The 16,685-nt window shown below is 45.9% G+C and overlaps 1 protein-coding gene across 1 annotated transcript in view; it reads left to right on the forward strand.

The window, feature by feature from the left end:
* NTSR1 (neurotensin receptor 1) overlaps nucleotides 1-15,561 on the forward strand; it is a 64,839-nt gene extending 49,278 nt beyond the window's left edge. The window contains exons 3-4 of the mRNA XM_056355041.1: nucleotides 8,301-8,391; nucleotides 10,741-15,561. Of these exons, the coding sequence (XP_056211016.1) occupies nucleotides 8,301-8,391; nucleotides 10,741-10,990 (341 nt within the window). The 3' untranslated portion in view covers nucleotides 10,991-15,561. The remainder of the gene's footprint in view (nucleotides 1-8,300; nucleotides 8,392-10,740) is intronic.
* The last annotated feature ends 1,124 nt before the right edge of the window (nucleotides 15,562-16,685 follow it).

Genomic DNA, 16,685 nt, shown 5'->3' on the forward strand with positions numbered 1-16,685 from the left:
TGGCAGCTTCCCAGCTCTTTTGTGAGGAAAATGTCTGCACCAGTGCTGCTGCTAAAAATACCTCCTGCCAAGAGGTTTCGTACCCTCTTTCATCCATCCAGTATTCCTTCCATTTCTCCAATTACGAACCACTTCCAGTTTTTGTTGTTACTCCTTGGCTGTGTTGTGCTGGGAAGCTGAGTCTTGGGTGCCATGTGATGCTTCACAGAAGGGTGAATATTCTCCAGTCGCATTGCCTGATACACCAAACATTTGATGGCATCCTAAGGAAGTCTGAGACACACACGTGCACACACGCACCCTTCAGAATAAGCAGTTTTCAGCAGGTCAGACCTGCCAGACACTGCACAGACCACTGCGCACAGCATCCAGGCATGGAGCGGCTGTATAAATCCTCCCCATCTCAGTCTCACATTCCCAAAGAGCTGCTCAAAAATCGAGGTGTATTTGACCTTGGCTCAGGCTGAAAGCACTGTTTGGCCAAAATTTCTTCTCGAAAGGGGACGTTTTTGTGACATGGACTAATTGTCCCCATCAGTACACCAGCCTGCAGCCCGTTCTCCCCCCAGCAGCCCCCAACAGCTCCCGGCTGCCTGTCAGATCGGCTCCACCGTGGGTGGAAGGAAGGAGTTACTGAATGGCACAGCTGAGCTCTGGTAGCAATGGTGAGGCAAATTGATGGACATCAAGAGGAGGCTTTGCACGTCCCTGGGTGGACGTTGCCTAAGCCTATTAAAATGTAATCAGTTCCAGGTAGCATTTGCTCCATTACAGAAGCTGCTTAGTGAAAGCAATTATAAAGCACTTAGAGAGGTTTAACCAATTAAAAGAATATCCTTCGGTCTCCCACAGCTGGCTGGGTGATGCCTCGCTATGATGCTTTTGAGGAGATGAAGTCAAACCATATTTTTTAGTGAACATCTAAGAATTTGTAGATTATGATTTTGGGGTCTCTGCATTTCTTCAAGTGATACAAGACAAAGGCCAACTATTCATGAAGTATCCGTGTGGCGTGTATTTCATTGATTTGTGTATTAATAATTCCCCTTCTGAACAAATCTTTTGATGAGTTCATTCGTTTCTCCTCACCAGTGTTCCACATCTGAGCTTTCCTTTTCAGGAGGAGAATATTGCTGTGAGATTTAGTGTAACTGTCCCGCAAACAGGAATAACAAATAGCTAATACTTTGCAGCTGCAATACACAGAAAAGCACCAGCTTGAAAGTCTGCTCCTTAAACAGTTGTATTTCATAATTCCTCTGTTTTAAGGAAAACAGATTTGTCCATGTATCGTTTCTTTTGCAAGAAAGGAACTAAATTTATGGCAGATTGTATCCCTAATAAAAAATCTGAGCGACTCCAAGTGGACTTCACCAAAACCCCTATGACATTAAGCGTGAGTGGAAGCCGAGTTTAACAGCTGAAGTGTCACACTGCAATTCAGAAGGATAAATTAGCTATATAACAGTTGTATACATTTCCCAGAGATGTTTGTACATGGAGGTTTACTTTACAGCAGGCCAAGTGACATGAAGCGAGCGGTGTCGAAGCCCTCTGTAAACACCATCCGAGGAGCAGAGGGACAACGGCTGCACCTCTGGGGACAGGGAGGCTCTTTTTTCTCCTCTCCCAAGACGTGTTCCTTTGCTGGCACTGCAGCTCAGGCTGGCGAGACGTTCCTACTGAGATTCAGGCTCTTGTGGCTGCATCTCCGAAGACAACTCTAGGGCTGCTCATGACCAGCAAGCAGATTTTCCAGGTGTTAAACCCTGTCAATATGAGTGTTTAAAAAGCTAACTGATCAGGTTTTAAACATAAAGTCTGGCCAGAGCCTTCGTCACGGCAGAAGTATGCAGTAAATACAGCCCCAGGGTCCCCTCGTGAGGAAAAGCTGTTCTGGGAGGAACAAAGAGCAAGTGAAACTCAAAAGTGGAGGGGAAAGAGGAAAGGGGCTGCAGAGGATGCCAGTTTGGGTTATACCTGACCTTGCCAAACAGAAAGAGCCTTGAACCTGGTGAAGAAAAGACAGGAGCCCTTATCTATCCTTCAAAAGGGCAGTTTTCTTTCTTTCTTCTTCTTCCTTCTCCTCCAAATACCCAGACATCCCTGGGCGGAATGGCAGAAATGAAGTTTAAATGGAGTCAAGCAACTACTTCTTTAATTCCAAAAAAAATAAATTACCTTAGAAGGAAACTGGGGAAGACACGCCAGTTTTCACTGGGTCAGCAGTGACGTGCTGCTTGTTGGAGCCTGTTCTCGGATTAGATTTAACCTTGGTTTTCTGCCTTGCTCCATATAGATGAAACTGGTGTCAGTGGACAATTTAATCACCAACATGAGCAGGGGCAGGAATTCACATCTATTTTCAAATCTGCTAGCTGAAGCCATTGAAAATCAGGACTGGAGAATACAGCCTGAGTAAAATATGTTGGTTTTGCATGCCAAAAGGCTTTTCTATTCTCTCTGCTGTCTTGCTGCTGCTAACAAAGAAGTATTTAGGGGAACATGGCTCCTTTCAAGCACAACAGCATCTTCTACCCCTTAATCCAAAAAAGAGACCATCCTCCTTGCAGTAGGGAAAAAAGAAGGAAAATTATACAGAAAGATAAAAAGCAGATCTCTGGCTGCTGGGAATGGAAATTAAGGAGTCAAATCTAATGTTTACACTGCTCAGTAATATGTGCAAGAGCACAGGGGGATTGTATCCAGCAAATGCTGTGTGTTTTCAGTGGTGTCTAAAGCAGCTGAGTGCTCCCCAGACCCATTGTTATTCCCAGTTTCTTCTTTGCTCTCCAGAGTACTACTGGTGCATACTGGTGGCCCACAATCTCCCTTGGCTGTTACCGACTTTTATGGCAATCCTTTCTTCTGCAGCCTTGTGACCCAAATACCAGCATAAGCAGTTTTAACTTTACTAGGCTCATACCCACCCTTGCAGCTCCCGCAATCCCTAGTTTGGGGCCCGCTGGTATAAATATTGCCTATGACCTGTCAGGTAGTGAATCATGTTAATATAAACAGTGCCTGGAGGTTTAACTAGGCAGTGCCAGCTACATCTACGCTTGGCCCAGCTTTTACCATCTCTCATATCAAACGGCACGGTGACACTTGCTCCCCTTCGTGAGAGATTCTCTTGTAATGGCATCAACTAAAGAAGTGTATAAAACCTAGGAGCTCTGAATACATAAGGACTGCTTCTCCAGCCATTCCCATTAATATGAATCCCTGACATGAGCCCCACATCACTGTCAGATACATTATTAGTACAGCTGGAGCGTGCGTTCCTTGGGCAGCGTTGGAGGCACACGGCCACCGATGAGCTGAAATGAGGCTTGGGGGTGTTGTTTGGTTGGCTCGGTACGTACCCGAACAGCTCCTGCCTTTGCTCAGAAATTACAACACGCTGTTCCCCAGCCATATGTGTTTCAGCTCCCCTTGAAATGCAGAGAAAAAGAAATAAATTGGCCAAAATAATCTGAACAAAACTATCAAGGAAGGATGTATCTGAGCTTGTCTGGAGGCCTTAGCAACAGCAGAGGTGGTTTAAAGAGGGAGCAGCGTTTCTCTTCTCCATCTCCTGGAGGGAAAGGAGGAGGAGACAGGGGGATACCCTCACCGAGGGCCACCCCAGAGCCACAGGGCTGTGACTCAGAATGACCCCGGAGGGGATGGAGGAGCTAAAGCAAGGAGGAAAACACCAGCCAAGTGCTTTGTGCTGCAGCAGATCCCTGGGGTCCCATGTGAGTCGGCAGCAGTGGCGTGTTTCCCATCACTGTGCCAGTGCTCTGAGTCACACCAAGCCTCAGGTGGTCCCAGAAGAGGGAAGAAGGGCTGAAAATCCCTCCTGAGCATGGCTCCTGTGCTCAGCCAAACCAGTCACCGCACACTCACCGTGGTCTTTTTACGTGTGATACATTGCTCCACACCCATCTAACTCAACGTGAGTTTTTCAAGACGTTGGCCCTGGGCAAAGGCTGTCTCCCAGACTCAGCCACAGGATACACACAAGGTAAAATAAAATACTCAGTGTGATCTAATATAATTTAACTTCCAGGATTGCTTCCACATCCAGTTTAGTCTGAAAATCAAGACTGGCACTGTTTAAATCTTCTTTTGCACAATGAAAAAGATGTCACTCAAAATTTATGTTTCCCTCCGCAGGATTTCCTGCGTGATAAACAAACAAGGGCTCATCCTCCACCGCTCCTCCTTCCCTGGGATGAGGTTCAAATAGGCAGAGAATGGAGCCCTTGTGAGGCAAAATAGAAAGCCACAGGATGCAATAATTCAGGTTTTAATACTCATTTAAATTGGTGGTTTGATTTAGAAGGGACATAAAGATGCAGCTTGGGAGAAGGATCATTCCCCAGCACCCTTGGCACCCCAGGGCCAGCTCGCTCCAGTCCCCTTTCCACTCCCCAGCCGTGGGCTGATCCACAGGTTGGCACCTCAAGTGATATGGGAAATATCAGAAGTTCACGAAGCAGCCTTGCTTCTATTAAAATTTCATTGAATGAATTAGAAATGAGGGATGGGTCTTGTTTATTTTTAGTTCAAAAAATAGAGGCCAGAAATCTCCAGCCTCACAAACACTATCCTGGACAGTCACCCCACCACACACGCTGGGTCATATCCTTCCACTGCTCAGCTCCAGCTGGCTGACCTGTTCCATCTTACTACTCCAAAGAAACCCGTGTGTCAAGCCTTTGATGATGGAGAACATGTCCTAGGAGCTGATAACAATAAGAAAAAAACATTTTGGCAGCCACTTTGCCCAGCTTTTGTTTTGATAAGCATGTGCTCAGGGAGGCACAAGGCAGCAGCAAAAGGGACCAGGTATCTGGGAGAGAAGGATACTTCCATTTTGCATTAGACAAAAGTTAACGCATTCCCATGCTTCATATTCATCCCTGGGGAGGGGACCCAACAGGGCAGGATTGCCTCCCTAAATCTGCTTGATCCCTTGTATGATAAAATTGAAACCTATGGATTAAGGGTGATAAATACAGGTCACCATCTCCTAATCTGCGTGGCAGAGGCTGGTGGCACAGAACCGCACAGCATGCTACCCAGCTGGGATTTCCAAATCAGACCATAAGTGTCTCCAATGCACTTAGCTATGTGTTTAATAGAGTTTTAATTGCAGAGTGATTGCATGTGATATTACAGAATTACCACAGATTACTTAATTGACTATTTGTTTGCTGAGGTTAAGCAGATATTTTTCTCAATGTGTATTTTTGCTGCTATAGATCCCTGCCTTCATATTATTTGGCACAGCATTGTCTGAGCAACAGAAACAGAGATCCTTCATGAGGAGAAAACCACTTTCGTTTAACATGTTGGTAACAGGCAGATGCGTGAGACTCAAAATTGGCTGTAGAAACAGTCCAGGTCCTGCTGTTCTTAAAGAGCAGCGTGCAGGGGTAAGCAGCTGGGAAGTGCTGGCACATGGAGGTTTCTGCAAAAATTATGATGTGCGTGAACAAATTTGTGTTGGGAGCCATTTGGGAAGCTGCTTTCACAGCCTGAAAATCCAGGTAATCCTGCTCAGGCACTGGGAAAGCAGAAGGACTGGAGCTGTGATGTTGGCTTGTTCCCGCTGGCCTGAGGCTGATGGATAGAAGGGGAGAGGCTGGACTACACTGCTTCTCCTGGGCAGTCACAGGTGGATTGCTCCATCCAGGGCAAACCAAAGGTCCATCCGACAGAGAAATTAATTTCTGAAGGTGGCCAAATGCAGGTGCTCAGAAATGTGAAAGAGCAAAGCAGGCAGCCAGCACTCCCTCTGAGCTTCCCAGTGGATGTCCCCACTTTTGTGCCACATGTCATCTAGGAGCTGTCCGCATCAAAGTCCCACCAAAGCTCCTCAGAGCAGGAGCAGATGCAGGTCAGGTTCATTCACCTGATGGCGTTTGAAGAGCTGCAGGCCATCTAGAGATGAATTACATCTGTGATCACAATGACCATATAGCAGCCAAAAATATTCAGATTGAAATAATGAATTCACTTAGACAAGAGAATAAAACCAGACCCTCCAGCCTTCTTTCCAAAATGTGTCCCTTCACATGCCTAAAACTTTACTGAATAAATGGCTTTTCCAGTATTCCTGGAAGATGCTCTCGTATGTACATGGCCAACAGCCAGCAGAACATGAGCCAGCAGAACATGAGCCCCCAGTGTGCCCAGGTGGCCAAGGCGGCCAGCAGCAGCCCGGCTCGTGTCCCAGACGGTGTGGCCAGCAGGGCCAGGGCGGCGACCGTCCCCCTGGGCTCGGCCCTGCTGAGGCCACTCGAACCCTGTGCCCAGCTCGGGCCCCTCCTGCAGGACAGACCCTGAGGGGCTGGAGCGTGTCCAGGGCCGGGAACGGGGCTGGGGAAGGGGCTGGGGCACAAGGCTGGTGGGGAGCGGCTGGGGGCACTGGGGGGCTCAGCCTGCGCAGCAGGAGGCTGAGGGGGGCTGAGGGCTCTCTCCAGCTGCCTGACAGCAGGGGGTGGGCAGGGGGGGTCGGTCTCTTCCCCAGGTAACAAGCGGCAGGACGAGAGCAAACGGCCTCCAGTTGCGCCAGGGGAGGTTTAGGTTGGATATTAGGGAAAATTCCTTCCCCAGAGGGTGGCCCAGCACTGGGACAGGCTGCCCAGGGACGTGGTGGAGTCACCAGCCCTGGGGGGGTTAAAGGACACATAGATGTGGCGCTCAGGGACGTGGATTAGTGGTGGGCTTGGCAGCATTGGGTAAATGGCTGGGCTCGGTGATCTTAAAGGTCTTTTCCCACCTAAAGGATTCTGTGATTCTAGGCTAGGATTCTGGGATTTAGCAGGCTGATGCTAAAAGCATGTGTTTAATAAGAGAGATAGTACATGGAGTTGAAGTAAGGCTGTGAGTATGGATCTGGACACCAGGAATTATTTAATTTCTGTACAAATTAGGCAGTGACTCTGCTAGTGATGACACCCACAAAAATAGGGCACAGATGCTTCCCTCCCCATTCTGCTACTGAAGCCTTCCCTGTGCCTCTTGGCTGAGTAATGGTGATGGGGAGATGCAACCACAGCCAGACTTGCTCCTCCTGGACAGCATTTTTCAAGGGAAACACATCTGCATATCTCCTGTATGAGCTGTGGTAAAGTCCTTGTGAGGACAGCGTCTGGGTTTGGGACATATCCACATAAATATTTTCAATCCCAAAGCAGAAGGAACAGCAGCCTTTGCCTCCACGTGCCAAATCTGCATTGCACTGGTGGTGCACAGCTCTGTAAGAGAGCTTTGCTGCTTCCTAGCACTTTACATACAGGTCACATAAAGGACAAGAGTGATGTGGTCCTTATTCTCTGTAGAGCAAATTTGGGATAAAAAATTAACATAATTATTTTATTTAGCCTTGATTTTCTTCTTGTCTTTTATTGTGTTATGTTTTAACTGAGATTTCTTTATTTCCTGCTAGGATCCTGCCAGAATCCTGTCATGTCATACAGAGGTTGAAATGCACATTACAAAAGGAAACAAATCTTTCCCTTGCTTGCTTGATACATCTGCATTTTAATCTGGATTGACAAATGCACTCTAATCAACAGTACTTCTACCCTTCAGAGTTGTTGCATTTTATTTTCCATTTTTCTGATGTCCTTGGCTAGAATCTGGAAAGTAAAAAAAAAAAAAAACATTATCTTTATCCGCTTACCCTTTAATTAGTCTTTTTTATTATGGCAATGTCCAGACCCAAATATCTTGTAATCACTGTCTCAGGTATTGCACAAACGTAGAACAAAAGGACGAGCCTTGCCACCAGAAAGGAGCTCCCGATGCTGTTTAATGATCCCCAGCACCGTGGGGACGGCGGCCAGTGGCTCCACGTAACAAACTAATGGGATTACAGTGTCCCTGGCTCCCTGTCTACCTGGATGAAAAACATACACTAACTGTCTCTGCATGTACTTTCTACAAAATACCCGGTGCCACAAGGGCATGAAACACAAGGACAGATGCAAATGCAGTTTCATTTAAGCCAATGTCTGAACTAGGCACCAGCAGTCGTTTATCTGTACCTTCCTTTGTTCATAACGGCACTGCCCCCGTGCTTACTGCTATTTTCTATTATTTCTGTTATGCTTGTTTTTGCAGACATTTACGGGCTGGCTGTCCCTCCGGGTTATTAATTCTTTGCACAACAGCACTAGAAGAACAAAGTGGGGCTTTAGGAAAACTGTTTGCAGTGATAAACAGCACAGAAGCAGGTCTCTTTTTCACCCACGATGAAGAACTGCTCACAAAAAGTAATGGGCTTTTTCCCTGCCTTGCAGGTGCTGTGGTGATTGCCTTTGTGGTCTGTTGGCTCCCGTATCACATACGGCGTCTCATGTTTTGCTATGTCCCCTCCAGTCACTGGACAGAGTGAGTCACAACACAGGGGACGAGCTCCCCCCATGCCAGGATGGGGTGTGGGGTCAGGGAGAACTGGGGCTCCTGGGGCACCAGTAGGCTTGGGGTGGAGGGGGGGGATCTGGGAGCAAAGGCATTTCTAAAGCAAGGGCTTTAATGCCTCAACCTCCTAGTTGGTTTGGGGTTTGTTTATTGGTTTTTTTTCTTTTGGATTTCTTACTAGGTTTGCCAGCCAAATTAAGAGTCATAGTTTAATTATCTCAGTCACCCAGATGTGGGTGAATGAAGCATTAGCTTGAGCTGAAATGCATTCTCAGCCCCTCCTTCTTCCATGGCTGCGACCACAGACGCGCCCCCATTAACAACGGCGATGGATGTTCACCTCTGACAGTCCTTGATGAAATGACATTTGGACAGGGGGGTTATATATTCGAAGTGGATTGCTGTCTCCGTGGTGGAGATATCGATCACTGGCCTAAGATGGAGCAGCTCCTGTCAACACACAATTTAGCTTCAGAATGCCACATTTCCTTAGTGACAGGAAAGATTGCACAGGCGGGGAAACAACTGTGCTGCCGGCTGAGTCTGGAATGGGTTATTTACTGGGGTTTGCAGTGAGTGGATCAAAATTAAATACTAGCAGTTGCCACTGATTAGTAAATGCCCAGATTCTCAGAGAATTTAGGATGATTGCATGCCTGTGCTGCACTCGTGTGCACTGTTCGCAGGTGTGCAAGGGCATACAGGCAGCTTCGTGCAGCCTTTCTGCTGCGTCAGACCCGGTTCCTCAGCAAAGCACCCACAGAACTGATTATTCATTTTAAATATCCAATTAAGCGCTAATGCTGTCTGGGTTTACACTCCCAGGTAGCCTGAGAGATGCTATGAGATGCACTCAGTGAAACGTGTCTTTCCTCCCATTGGTGTTACACCTCTGTTCCCCCTGGGACCAGAAAAAAAAAAAAATCTAATACCAAAAAGCAGAGCAACTATGAGACATTAAAATTTCATAAACTCCAAACACAACAAAAAAAAGTAATTTATGATATAGCAGTCTACTGAATGGAATTGTACATCCATCCGTAGTAAAAACAAAAACCTATCTTCAATCATGAAAACAGCTTTAGGCACGCACTGGCACAAACTGTTGTTTCTTGTTTGCTTTCCTATATGAAAAGCACTTAAAGCAGCAATCAATTATGTAATGACTGCATTTTCTTTGAACAAGAGGGGTAGAGAAGTCTGTCTGCAGTTAGTGTGAATTTATGCAGTGTGGTTGCATTCCCTTTTTTTTTTTCCTTCTTCTTCTTCTTTTAAAAGCCATGAGCGATTTTAGGAAAACATTGCATTTTACAGGCATATTATGAATGGCGAACTATCAGTCTGGAAGCTGATCAAAAGCTTGCAGCAGCTTGACATGTTCATTTATAAACGTATGTGCCCACCCCTGAGGAAGAGACATTTTTGCTATATATATTCTTCACAACTACATAGAGAAACTCTGCTTGTAAGAGCTGGATGGGCCACGCAGTACTTGGCAGTGCTGAGGGGGTGTGGAGGGACTGGTGATGTACTCCAGCACGCATCTATTCATCTTTTGTTAGACGGTGCTCAGACTAACAAAAAGGTCTGCAATTTTCACTGAGATAAATGATCCTGGGGAACATCTTCCTGAAAATGAGACCCGCGTTGTTTATAAATGCTTTACCAGCTCCAAGCTGCTGATCTTGGTTGTCCCAAGGAACAATATTTCCAAAAGAAAAAAAACACAAAAAACCCCAAGCTAAGCATTCTCAACAAACTCTAGTTGAAAACATTATATTGTGGTGGTCAGGATATGTTTCAAAAGTGTGCTATCATCAACTTGCCCCAGAACAGAGGATGCTATCCCAGATTACAGCCCAGGGACCTGCTGAATGAGCTGTGGGGGGAGGACAGCGCTGCATCTGTTCCAGGATCTTGGCTCTTCTGCAGGCTCTGTAGACCAGAACTGCAGCCAGAAAAGTCAGCCTAATGTATATGTATGACAGAGGAACAAATTTCCATCTGGCTCCTCAGTTTCCAGAATATCTATTTTCAAAGACAAAATGAACACAAGGTAAATACCACATCCAAACCCAGGGCATAAATAAGTTTCTAACTGCTAGTAAGACCTTTGTAGAGGCATTTGACCTACGTTTGGCCAGTACCAGTTGAAAATACATATGTTTTCCTGGTGGATCATGCACCATTGGAAAGCTTCCGTCTCCAACCAAGAAAGGTTAGATGAAAAATCAGCTCATGTGTTTCTCACTCTTGTGACTGAATTATTTCAGTTCTCCACACTCTACTTAGATTTTTATCTTTCATCTGTTCTTCCAGTTTCCTTTTCAACTTCTACCACTACTTCTACATGCTGACAAACGTCCTCTTCTACGTCAGTTCGGCAATCAACCCCATCCTCTACAACCTGGTGTCTGCGAACTTCCGACAGATCTTCCTCTCTACACTCACACTCGTGTGCCTGCCGTGGAGGAAGAAGAAGAAACGACTGGCCTTCACCAGGAAATCCAACAGCATCTCCAGCAACCACACATTTTCCAGCCAGGTCACAAGGGAAACTACATACTGAAGCCAAAGGAGGAAGGGAAATGCATTTCATCATGGAGTCAAAACTTGAGAGAGGCCTCTGTGAGTTTCGTGCATGGTCTCCAAATTCACGTAACACAAATGTGTTTAGAAAAGTCATTTTTGTTGGAAAAATAGGCTTCATCCTGCCAATAACTTTGAAGTTATTTTAAAGCATTGGCCTTGCCTCTTTGTGAGTAATGTCTACACGTTTTGTAACTTCAGTCTGGCATAAATCCAGATGCGGTGTTAACTGGGAAGCCAAAATATGTTAAACTTAGGCAAATTGTTACTGCATTCCATCCTTTTCTCAATGCAGGGATGCCATGTTCACATCCAAGGGTTTGAGATCATGTCTCCTGGTGGCACCAAGCAGAGAGTCTGATGAGGAGAAAGCCATTTTGAACAGAAAGGGATGTTTTTGGAGAACGAACATGCTCATCTATGGGATGTTCAATGAACAACAAGTGAAAACTCAGGGAGCCAGGTGGTTATTTTAGAAATATATCTACATTATGACATAATACTATGACCTAGGTGCTCAAGGGACCTGTTCTGGCTCCTTGAAATCAAGTAACAACAGATGATGCCTTACCTAGGTTGGGGTGGCTGTGGCCAGGGGGAGTGGGGGCCATCTCTCAATTTAGGGCATATATAATGCCTGGCACAGTGAACCCCCTGGTATTGGTACTGCAACACCAATAAATAACAAAGTGTCTGGCAAAGTCAAGGATGCAGAAACTGTGCCCAGATGGAGCGCTGAAAATGAACAGAAATGGAAAACCTTACTTTTGCCATACAGCCAAATCCCATTTTTTACTAGGGAGAACAGTTAGCTGGCCTGCATTAAGAGGTGAGAAAACTCCAGGCTCATGAGGGCTCCAGGCTGCTGAGATAAGAGCAACCTGCCCCCATTCTGTGGGACCTTCAGATTTTTCCCATTCTTATTCCAGTTTTACTTGTTTCCTCACCATTTTCAGAAGGCTGGTGTTTCATAGGTTATATCAGTTGTAGGCAGCAGGGCCTCTTGTTCTACCTTTTATTTCTTTTTGCTGCCAGAGCTGTTGGCACACTGGTCTGCGCACATAAATCTTCAGGTAGTGCAAATGGAGAACATAAGAAGGTCTAAACTGGGGAGTCTTAGCTCTAAAAGAACTTTCTTTTAACAAGCCAGAGGAATGGAAACAGGACCTGAAAATTCCCTTTGAAATTTCTCAGCTGGTCAGGATAGGTGGCATGGGCTTTTCTCCCACATGGTTCCACCTCTAACAGCCCACTATGTGATACAGCAAATTGCTCCAGAGCCTTTAACACCAGAAATCACAGGGCTATGGGACAAGCTACAGGGCTTTCCCCAATGTCACACCTCCGGATGGTGACCTGCATGAGCCTGGAACCAACCAATCATCCTGGGCAACCCCTGCTGTGATTTTGCTGGTGGTGACCTTGTGTCCCTGTCCACACCACACTTCATTAGGAGAGAAGGGCTTGCCTCTTTACAATGACAAACTAGAAGAGTCACTTGGCTCAATTCTGCTTTCTGGGCTTTGTCCATGCCATGTCACTCCAACGAACAAGCACCTTTAGTACATAACAGAAGTCTCAGTGCTGGAGATGTCGATCTGGCCTCAGTGAACCATCACACAATGATGGAGACCAGTTACTGATCCACTGGGTACCAGTGACTTCTCCTGCTACAGATGTGGTATCACAGAACCGTAGAATATCTCAAGTTGGAAGGGACTCATAAAGATGATCAAGTGCAGCTCCCTGGACTTGTGGATTAGGACTCCGGACATAGAGAAAACACCCGTGGGGCATTTGCTGTGAGTTGTTAGTGATGACTATCTACTTCTGAGGCGTTCATAACCTGGTGGATGTACAGAGCTAGCTACCATGGTAGACCTGGCTACCATCAGCCAGGACTTCCAACCACACCTACCAGGGATGGGAGAATATTTTAATGCCTGGCACAGAAACACTCAAAAAGAAAGGGCTCAAAATAGACATCAGTAGGGCTTTAGTTTCTTCTGATTCAGCCAAACCGCAAGCTCTGTTTTGTCATGCCTTCTTGTAATTTCTTGCCCTGGTTGTACCAAACAGAGGGCAGAGATTATACCTGACAAAGCACTTTTGTTGCTCATGCACAGTTGACTCCTCTTTGGTGAGAAAACCAGGTAATGGCACACACAGAAAAAGAAAGAAAAAAAAGGAGACTGGTCTCTTTAGAAGGAAATATGTGATAAAACAGCAAATGTTATCTCTGTGTGTGTTAGAAATACTTGGGCAGGTTGGAAGAGGAAGCTCTAGAAGACCTGTACATATGGCCTTGTGGGAAAGTCCAGGCACGATGAACAGAGGAAGAGGAGTCTTAATGTCACACACTTAACATTGGCCTTCGAGGCAAGACACTTCCAATGTTTCTGGAGAGGACCCAAATTTTTTTAACGTCACCTCTAAATAGAGTCAACAGCTGGGAGATGGTTTCTGAAACCTCCCAGAGAAGCTGTAACTGTGTGTTGCTTTGACTTTCATTAGGATTTAACATCCTGCATGTCTCAGTTGCTTTTGAAATGTTAAACATTGTTAATATACTTATTCAACACCAACCTGCTGAAACGTGCTTGATTATCTTAGAAGACACTGTACAAGAATTGTTGTTTCACATAAAATGCTTGGCTTAGATTTTCACTACTGAGATACACTGGCAGCTTACAGAACATATGATCACAGCTTAGAGAAACCGGTAGGTTTATTTTTGGTTTGACGTAAAAATGAGAACAAGATGGAGTCAAAGTGAACTTACCATAAACCCTTTCCACAATGTTTGTTGGGCCACTCGAGTCCTGAAGAGCTCACTGTTTGGAGGGGTTTATCCAAGCAGTTTGCTGGCTTCCACAGCAATGTTCCTGCAGTTTAACACAGGAGCAGACCTGAGCCTATGGCCTTAATCAGAGATTGCAGCTCAAAGCTACCTCTTTCACTGGCCAAATCTGACAACCTTGAGCCAAGAAGTGTAAGTTACAGCTGATTTCATCCCCTCTCCCCTCCTCATCTGGTTTTGCTATAATCAACCTAGAGAATTACTTCACTTGAGCAAAAAGAAGTGAGGATAACTCACTACAAGACCACAAGGTTTTGTAAAGGGAAGCATGATACCGTGGAGAAGAAAAAGGTACAAACTGCCCAGTATATATATCAGAAAAATGGTTCTTTCCATGCCTTTTAACAATGGTTGAATTCCCAACCCAACAAGGTTTAGCTTTAAACCTAATCGAATATAAGTGGCTTTTGCCATTAGACAAAACATGTGCTCCCATCCTTTGTATTCCTGTCTTGTCTGAACTCTCTGCTGGGGCAGAGGTGAGCCTTGGTGCAGCATGCTGTTAATCTATGCAAATTCCCTCTAAGTGTTTTGAACTGTTTGTTTCGACTAAAATAAAAATCTGTTGAACCCACAGATGTGAAGTGCTGCCAGATGGATTCTGAGAAATTCCCATCTGAAGAGAGTCTATCAAGTGACCTCTTCAAATATTATTTTGAGGTTTTGTTTCTCTTCGCAGCGTTCTTGTCGGGGCCATCCATTTGGCAGAGTGTGAAATCAGATTTACAAAGTCATTACGCTGTTCAGAAATTTCCCCCAGACAGGACGTTCTCACCAAAGGCCCAGCACACATCACTGCCTGAGCGCTCTGCTGAGCCTGTTTTGTGATGTGCATGAGATCTTGCTTCAGGGGCTGCACCGGTACGGGAGAAAATTAAATGGGAAAGTCAGTGAGGAGGGTTAGCAGGACACGTGCTGTAAGCATGATGATAGCAGGACCTTTGCCCTTATAGCATCAAACGTTGAGTGAAATACAACCCCAGGTGTGTGGTTGGTGCAGGCAGCTCATGTGGCAGGATGGAACCTGTCACCTGCCACTGCTGCCTGCCCTGAGGCAGGGACAGACATCCACGGGCATGAGAGCGCTGGAGCTTTCCTGTGCAACGCCTTGAGTGTCACTCTGGTGTATTCCTGGTCGTGCTGTCTGGTAGCTGTTTAAACAAAGCTGTATCTGCTCGAGATCTGTCTGGTTCTTCACGTTGCAGCTCAAGTTCTTCTGTTCTCAGTCTGGATTCATTTAGGACAAAACCAGAAATTGCTAAGCCAAAATTCCATCATGCTGTGTCCTGGCTTTGTGATCAAGCCCCTCTCCAGCCATGCCACCTGATAGTCCTGCACATACTGTATTTATGGCAAATATTTTTTAAAGTGCAACTTCTTTTTTTTTTTTTTCCTGAAATACAAACTGTTGATGTGCTTTATTTTCTGTGGCCTGTAGAGCGATGGGAAAAAAAATGAATGTTAAAAGTGTGTCAGCGTCTCCCTTGTAATATTTTCTGTGACCAAGGGAAGGAAGAGGGTGTGAAATCCTTTTGTGTAGCAATGGGAAACACTCTTCCAGTGTAACATGTTGTTATTGATACTGTATTTACTGATCAAACTGTAATGGAATGGTTATTTCCTGATAAAGCCTTTGTACTGTATGGTATTTTATTTTATTTTGTCATTTATTGATCCTAAGAAATAAATATCCAGAGTTAAGGCTTGGGCTGGTTATGCTTGAAATGGCAGCTGTGCCTTTATCATACAGCCCACTTACCAGCACAGGCTATCTGGTTATGGTCTGGACTGGTGAAACCCCATCAACCTTGAACTGACCTTTGCACCTCTTGCAGAAGGGCCCCCGAGTGCTCCTCTCCCACAGCCTGCAAGCAGCGGCTGTTTGCCCCAAACACAGCATCTAAACATCAGCTGCTGCTTCTGGCTGCAAGTCAGCAAACAAATAGGGGAAAAGGCTAGCTGGGTTTGAAGGAGACCCCCATCAGTGAAATCTGCCCTGAGAAACCCCTCCCGAGACCTGGGAAAGCCAGAGAGGGTCTGTGCTAGTTTACAGTCCCGCTGTGCTGTTGGGAGCAGCCAGGAGAGCATCCAGCTGCCTTTGGCTGAATCCCTGGGCTTTGAGCCCGCACAATCCTCAAGTATAGGAGTGGGGATCTGGGAGTCGGGGAAGACCTGTGCTGCACGGAGGGCAGCTGCTGTGCTGAGATCCAGGTGGCACTACGGGAGGCTGGCTGTTTCCCCGGCTCCTGCCTTGCCTGCCTGCTTTCCCCTGGTTGCAGGGCAAATGTTAAAGACGTTGCACCTTGGCCATGATTTCTGCAGCAGCTTTGCCCAGAAAATGGAGCGGGTCAGGGCTTTATTGCACTAGGATCTGTAGGTGCACAGTGGCAGAGGCAGCCCTCACCCCGGAGAATTTGTTGCTGAAAAACAGTGCAGGATTTTTGTGCCTTAACAGTAAGACTTCCCTTCCTACCTTCCCCTCTTTCCTCCTGGCATCCATTTTTCTAACACAGATGTAATTTTGTGGGAACAGAATACTTGGGTATCCCCCACTACATTGAAGTGTCCTTACACTTAATGAGCAAAAATCGGTCACCTCCATTCTCCCTGCAGCTCCCAGTTAACGTTCTGTTGTGAAACAGCTCATCTGAGCACCAGGAAAATCTGCAAAACCTTCATAGTTTTTGCCCACTCAAGCCTATTGTTTTGACTTCTGATCGAGGAAAAGGTTGCTTGGAAAGCAACAAAATAGAGTTTAAATATCTGGAATCATTCATGCCTGGGAAATTCATCTTCTAAAACCTAGCTAAAAGGC

Source organism: Falco biarmicus, chromosome 10 (genome assembly GCF_023638135.1).
Source record: "Falco biarmicus isolate bFalBia1 chromosome 10, bFalBia1.pri, whole genome shotgun sequence".
Classification (NCBI taxonomy): Eukaryota; Metazoa; Chordata; class Aves; order Falconiformes; family Falconidae; genus Falco; species Falco biarmicus.